Source organism: Pundamilia nyererei, unplaced genomic scaffold (genome assembly GCF_000239375.1).
Source record: "Pundamilia nyererei isolate P.nyererei 1_Seehausen unplaced genomic scaffold, PunNye1.0 scaffold00370, whole genome shotgun sequence".
Classification (NCBI taxonomy): domain Eukaryota; kingdom Metazoa; phylum Chordata; class Actinopteri; order Cichliformes; family Cichlidae; genus Pundamilia; species Pundamilia nyererei.
Window position 1 is genome coordinate 130,052 of NW_005187771.1, and position 7,710 is coordinate 137,761.

Consider the following 7,710-nt stretch of genomic DNA (forward strand, 5'->3'; position numbering starts at 1 on the left):
AAGTTTGGAAACCGTCTTTTTTTCTCTTCCCTTTGTGTTCGCCCCCCAACCATTTGCGACAGATGGCTGCCTCTTCCTGAGCTGTTTCTACCAGTGATTTCTTCCCAACTGCCTTTCACTCAGGCCCATTCAGATAAAAAGCTAATTTGGATGAAATGGTAGCTTTTGTGTATCAGTTACTGTTACACCTCCTCACTACAGTAGATTGTGTATTGACTCAGTGATCTAATGAGTTGATAAAACAATGTGGCTCTTTTAACACTTGACACTCTTTCCTTCCTTGCACGTTTTAAAAAACAACTTTTCTACAACATTTCTCCATGTACATTTGTAAGTTTCTTCCCGATATTATATAACATAAAAAAGAAACACAAAAAACTCTGTAATTGTATCTATTAGAAGTTTTCCCCCAAGACAATTTACCAGAATCTGAATATTTTATTAATCCCAGAGGAAATTAATTGGTCACAGTTGCTCAAAGGCAGTAAGAACAGTACGGATAAGTTAAAGTAATTGATTAAATACACTGGAAAATAGTCCTAGTAGTAAATATAACTTATTATAGAAATATCCAGATATAATACAGCACAAACTGTTTATGTTTCAACATGTGATGCTCAGTGTGGGGGATAATTTTGCTGACTGTCGGATGATTTTTAATATAAAACTCACGCTTTGCATATAACAGTTATTATTATTTTGATGACCGAGTTGTCGAACTTATTGGCGAACCAAATTTGGGTAAACGACAGTTCTTCACTCGACTGCTCTTCCTGGCACCGACGGTGCCAGCCTTAAAGCGGCTGCGCTCTTAAACCGGAAACTACCTCCTTTGGGTTTCAAAATAAAAACCATGGGCTTCGACGTCGCGTAAAAATAAAAGCTTTAACGCCATATAAAAACAATAAAATATGTAAAATGTATGCATTTAATATTCGAGTATAATCTTAAAACGTGTCGGACTGTAAAAGCGCCAATTAATTTATACGACGTTTTTTTTTATTAAAAGACTTAAAGGTGGACGTAGCTAATTTTCGCTTACTTGACGACGGCTCACCGTTTGCGCTTTAAGTGCCAAAACGACAAATGCAAACAGTTGTTATCGCTACGTTTCACCAGCGTGAGTGTCCAAGCAGGGGACACTTTGCCGAGACCTTCTTAAATGTACATATTGCGTCACAAAACCTCAGTGTTGGGGTGTCGGTGGATGACGCAGGGTTTTCTCAGTTAAGTTTACACAGGATAGGGTTGACATAAGCAGCTCCCGCAGAAGAAGACGACGGTGGGGCAAATAATCCGAGTCACAAGACTTCTTCTCCTTCTTCAGTGAGCCGCACGACTGCTTTCTTCCCTCCCAGGTAAAGTACGGATTCATTCGGCTTTTTCTTTCATTATTGATGAAGCAAGCCGCAAAGCACATTTGGGTTAAAAGCAGCAGCGCTGATGAAAGTTAGCCGTACGGTTACACCGTGTCGGCTTGTTTGACAGCTCGGTCCTCGTCACGAGGAAAGAGGCTAATCCGCTGTTCCTGGGACCGCGCTGTGCTTTTCGCTGCTCTTGTGGCTTTTAGCCCCGAAGCCGCAGGCATGTAGCAGAAAGAGAAGTGCAAAAAAAGCGGAAATGGTTGCGAAAACTTCACCGTAAACACAGATGTGCTGTCATTAACTCTGCAGCCGCTGTTTGGTATGAAGCGGGTGAGGAGGACAGAGAGCAGCTGTTGTCGGTGCCCGTGTCTCAACAGTAAAACAGTTAGCAGGGGGGCTCTTTGACCTCTTACCTGTGCGCTACTATGTCTAACTTTTGGACGAGTTTACGTGGTAATCATGCAGCCGACAGAGAGAGAGGTAACTAAAGCGGAAAAGCGGATACCTACCGTGGGGCTAGTAGAAGTTAACCCTCCCTCTCTTCTTTGTTTCCCCCTACTTTCCCCCATTAAAAGGCTCTGAAGGGATGGAAAACCCCGGGTACTGCTCCGGGAGCTTTGACGGCCTTCATCATCCCAGCGATGACGATGATGACGAGATGGTGGACATCGCAGGAGCCACGCTGGACTTCTCGACCACGGACGACGTCCCTCCGCTCAGCTCAGGTGGGGCTGCTGCTGCTGGTCTTTCCAACGCCTGGTTTCAGTGCTGAGCTTTTTAAAGTTCATAAACCATTTCAACTAAACTCTTATCAGGGAGTTGTGAGGCAGCTTCAAAGCACAAGTCATGTAACTTGCTTCAGCTAACTCTGGCATTAAAAGTCCCCCTCAAAGTAAATAAATACAAAAAAAGAGTTTAAATTCAGGAATCACTTTCAGCCTGTTTCCTGCACAACTTCTTTCTTCTGACAAATGGGGGGCGGGTGTGCATGGTGATTTTATATTGATATTTTATTAAATACATTCAAGTACTCTGGAATTATTATGGGACAAGAGGGCTCATTTTGCCTGATTGGAGGCAACGTTTTCTGCAAGCAGTTGCAGTCTGACTTGGACTGACTGCAGTCACTCAGAGAGATTGTTGGAGGTTTGCGAAGAATTGCTGTATAACCTCTAAACGCCACACAGTCTTTGTCAATGAGCGCAACTCGGGGAGACTACACTCCCCTCGCTTTGTTCTGGTTATATTCCTAAAGAACAGGAGAGGTTGCTGAGGGCATTTCTGTCTGTGTAGACGGCAACAGATATGTGATTTTGGAGGATTTGTCACAGTTGATTGTTGCACTATCAGAAACAGACTGCATGTAATTGCCAGCTTGAACCCATACAATCACAGACTGATAGCAGACTGATTCCGTCTTACTTTAATGACAGGGTTAGTCAACCATCTCATTTTGCAGCAAAAACATAACTGACGTGACAAAAAGGCAGGAAGTGTGCGGCAAAATGTTAAAAACTGCAGTAATATCGCATCGTGAGTGAAAGATTGTGTATTGTGGGGTATCTCGGTGATTTCCACCTTTACTATCAACGTAACATGTATACAATAATTATGGAGTGTGGGGCATGCAGTTAAACACAGCAGTGTAAACCGGTTGCTGCTGTTTCACAGCTAAGGTGACTCTGGGATTGAGTCACCTTAGCTGTAAGCTTGTCTGAAAACGCTACGTGCTATACATGCTCCCAGTTGTTTTACTAATTAATATTAGACTACACGGCTAGTTTAAAAGTAAAACAACAATCAAAGTGTGATGGACAAGGTTAAAAACTGATGTATTTTTGTCCCCTGCTGGAGATAAAAGGAATAGACCTGAAGCTAGCAAATGTCTATCACAGATCACACATAGTTTACATCTTTTTGACAGTCTTTTCTTATACAGCTAATAACAGGAAGGAGAATGTTTGCCAAGAAAGAGGTCTTAGTCAGAATTAGAAGAAGGTCACGAGTTTTGTAATCAAATTATTTCACTGAGTTGTATTAATCATAACCGTCATGGTCAGAACTAACAGGAAAATATGCAGACTTCTGTCACATAATGTAAGACTGACTTTTACTGTATGTAGACAGTTTGTGCATAGGTGTGTAATTACTTGTAGTTTCAGGCCCATTTCAAATTCTGAAACCGTCATTTGCTTGTATATTATAAACAGTCATTTGCTTTTTGATTGCACAATGATATCATTACATTTCCTGTGTCTACACAGGACTCTACGTACTCGAGTACGTGAGGAATTGGGCTGTCACTCAGTAGCAGCCTGGCTGTTTGAATGTAGTAGGATTAAATGACACTTCCTTTTGCAACTTGATAGTTTAGAGAGCCTGGCAACTGATTTTATTTTCTACCCCCGAAAAAAGTTGCACTGCAGATGCTAGTGTGGCTAAACTGCTGTCTGGAAGTGTTTGCGTACTCTGTGATTAGTGTCTGTTAGTGCTCTCAAACACTGATAAGGTATCAGTAGTTTGTGTGTGTGTGTGTCTGCGCATGGCACATGCTTTGTGAGTCACCTGAATAAACAGTTACCTGGAAACGTACAGATTTATTGTGTTTATATATATATATATATGTGTGTGTGTGTATGGCTCACCCTCTGGCTGTAAATAAGCCAATTAACTGAGATAAGAGCTTTACAGTGTTTGAGAATACAGTGGAAGGTTTGATAATTTGGTTACTTTAAGAAAATATGCAAAAATCATGTCTGGGTTTTTATTTTTAAGAATTGCTGCCAATTTAAGAGGATGAGTTGGAGGGTGAAGCAGGTCAGAATAAAAGAGCTGTGCTTCCACTCAGTTCAATTCAATTGTATAGCATGGCTGTGCGATATGACCAAGATCTTATATCCTAATATAAGACGTCTATCGTCGAAATGCGATATAAATCATAAACATTTAACATTTTCTGTAAATTCTGTGACTCTCGGGCAGCTCGCCTCGTGTGAAGTGTTTCCAGCTGCGCATCGTGTACCTGGAGACGAGTGTTTTAACCGATGCATGAAGCTATACATTTTTAGACATAAGTTGTAACGGCCGGCATTTTCTTTGTGAGTATTTATTACACAGTGGGGAAAAGCCTGTTCTAACGTTTGAGTCTAAGGTTAATTTTTTAGCACCTAATGACTCTTTGTTTCTTCTCATCTGTAAGCACTGCATACTCTTTCACTTGATTCAGTTTATTTTGAAAAGTCTCAACAGGATCTTGAGATTTATTGTGAAAGGTTTATGTGGAGCCACACGATGGTTTTACCGTTGTTGTTGCTAATGACAACACACAAAAACAATCGCCTGTCCGTCAGTAGTGTGGTTATATTAAACATAAGAGAAAGAGAGAACTTTAAGAAACTAATATAGCCACTACAGTGACCATCAAAACAATGAAAAAATATTGCCGTAAACAGTTTATTTTGCAACAACACGAAACAAACGATAGCGTAAAATGAAACGTTTTTGTATCGTCATCCGATATATATCGTTACATCGAACAGCCCTACATGGAATCACAACAGCAAGTAAGGTAAAGACCACAGAATAATACAGAGAAAGCCCTAACCACATAAACACCCCTCTATGAGCAAGCCCTTCAACAGTGGGGAGGAAAAGCTCCCTTTTAAGAGGAAGAAAACTCCAGCACAACCAGGCTCGGAGAGGGGCAGCCATCAGCCATGACTGGTTGCAGGTGAAGGGAGGAGGATTTAATTTGGAGACGGGACCTCTTTGACCTCACTATTTATTCTTTTTATTTCAGTAAATTTTATTTTATTTTATGTTTGAACAAAAAAGTAAATGAACACGAACGCTGACCTATGATACTGAAGCCTCCGACATGGTGGCCTGTTAATAGCTAAAACTTTATGCCGTTCTCAGTTGTACAATAGTTTTTAAAAACACACCTCAAATATTCACACAAATCAAAGTCTAACTGAAATAATGGTCACATGAAGTTAAACAATGACAGTCCCATTACTCTTTGTCCTAAGAAAAAAATCACACACAAAATATTAAATCAAACAACTAAACATAAGCAAAAGTAGACATGCATGGAAGGACCTTTTTAAAGAGAGTATAAGACCTCAGTGCAAAATGCACAAATTAAATGGACTAAAGAGGATGTTTGCAAATTCCTTTAATCAGAAACAAGACTGCCTGGTTACTAATGATGTCATGCTTTCAGCATGCAGTGGACACATTTTTCTTTTTTTAATTCTTGCTTTGTCACCATCAGACCTTATCACCCCACTCCCTGCATGCTTATTTGGCCAATTAGAGCTGAGATCCAACAGAGGAATTGAGTGAATGGAGTCATTTATTACACAGCTTTGTTAGTTTGTTTTTTTTATTGCTTTTTGTTTTTTTTGTTTGTTTGTTTTTTTGCCACTTGCAATGTTATAACATAGTTGCTGTTATTAATTGACAATCCTGTGAAACTCCTGCTAGTGTATTACGGTCAATTTGTCCTATTGAGAAGTTTGAATCTTCCTCAAGGGATTTGTGTTCTTCCAGAACTTGCTGACCTGTAAGGAGCCTTCCTTTCTTCATCTAAAGAGAAGAGCATCTTACCCACAGACACTCTCTTAGTACGTAGTTTTCATGCTGCCACCCTGAGAGCCTGAGCGTGTTTATCCTTAGCACTTCCTTTTCCTCATCACTGACTCTACCTGCAGGTTAAGCAGCAAACATTTTTCCAGCTCGCTTCCGTACAGCTCAGATCGTTCTGTTGTCAACTTGACATACCCTAAAATAAAATTTCAGACAAATTGGCCGACTGTACCTGTTGCCAGGGCAAATAAAGGCGAAGGCAGTGTCAGCAGTGTGCGTTATTAATCTTCCTGGTTACTACTGATGTCACAGTGACATCACCAGTTTAAGCAGAACAATAAAACGGTGCCAACAATAGGTCTGCAGATGAGATAAAGATTTGCTCTCAGTGGATATACTGCCTGCTGCTCCTGCTGTTGGGCTGTGTGTTTCACTGTGTCAGCTCTTTGAAGCCAGAGAAATATTTTTCTTTTTTCTTTTTTGTTTTTAGCTTTTTATTTTTTTTATTACACAATGGTTTATGAAAGAAGATCATCACTCAAAAAAGAGAGAGTAGAATAAAGGAGAACCAGAAGTTGAGTTTCATGCAGGTTTCAGACTAATTATATAATTATGTGCCTGGCTCCAGGGAACTCAGGAAACATCAGCTAAAACTCTTGGGTTAATATCATCCAAGTGGAAAACTCGCGTAAAGAAAGCTAATTTAAACTGAGTTACTGTGGTAAGTGTGAACCTAATAAAATAACAATATATGCTTTGACCAGCGTTATTATCGGTCAAGGAAAATTGCGTATAAGCCATGTGTCTCGTACACAGTGGCATCCACCATGAGTTAGGTAACAACTGGGTTACCCTTAAGAGTGAGTGATCCAACTCTGAACTTAAACTGTCCCACTCTCAGACCCTGATAAATGACAACTCGTCTTTCTTTATGTTTCCTGCCATTTTAATGTTTCAGCTCAAACTTCCTTCTTTTTGTTACTTTCCGTGGTGAAGCTTGGCAGTAGAAAGTGTTTGTGTCATTCCTAACCGGTCGTTAGCGAGCACTTGAACCTGTTACCAAGCAGGCTCGTTTATATCCTTGTGTAACCTGTTTCCCAGGGACTCATTAGCCTGTGGTGTTTGAAGAGGAAAGTTTGGGTTGGGGAGGCACTGCTAGTCCAAATACTGATATCAAAGTGTTCTGAACCTTCTGTCAAACACTTCTGTGCAGTGAAGGTTGTCCTTTATGTCCTGTATATCAGGGGTAGGGAACTCCAGGCCTTAAGGGCCGGTTTCCTGCAGGTTTTAGATGTGTCCTTGATCCAAAACAGCGGATTTAAATCACAACCTCCTCAACATGTCTTGAAGTTCTGTAGAGGCCTGTAATCATTTGACTCAGGGTGATATCTAAAACACGCAGGACACGGCCCTTGAGGCCTGGAGTTCTCCACCCCTGCGGTATATGGCTCTTCTTAGTCCTCGTGGCAGTGTAGACTGTGTTCATCAAAAGAAACAACACTTTCCCCTTGAAATCCTTTAATCCCCCAATGGAAGTGAACATGTTGCTGCTTCTCCCAGCTCTTTGCTTTCCTCCATGTCTCCTGAGTGCAGTAACAAGTGAATTTATCAAATTGCATGATTTGCTTAGACCGTGCAGGCACACATAGGAAAAAAAAAAGTAAATTTATAAGAGAAAAAAAATTCTGTGAGAATATAAATTAATAAATTTTAGAGTGGAGAAAGATAAAATAAACTGGTGAGATGGAAACTCCAG

The 7,710-nt window shown here is 40.5% G+C and overlaps 1 protein-coding gene across 3 annotated transcripts in view; it reads left to right on the forward strand.

Moving 5' to 3' along the window:
- Positions 1–979: 979 nt before the first annotated feature.
- clcn5b (chloride channel, voltage-sensitive 5b) overlaps positions 980–7,710 on the forward strand; it is a 43,585-nt gene continuing 36,854 nt past the window's right edge. The window contains exons 1-2 of one of the 3 annotated variants that reach the window (XM_005752651.1): positions 980–1,358; positions 1,940–2,089. In XM_005752651.1, coding sequence (XP_005752708.1) covers positions 1,951–2,089 — 139 coding nt within the window. In that variant the 5' untranslated portion in view covers positions 980–1,358; positions 1,940–1,950. Of the gene's footprint in view, positions 1,359–1,636; positions 1,845–1,939; positions 2,090–7,710 lie in introns of those variants that run through there. The other 2 variants (XM_005752649.2, XM_005752650.2) reach the window with 2 other exon arrangements.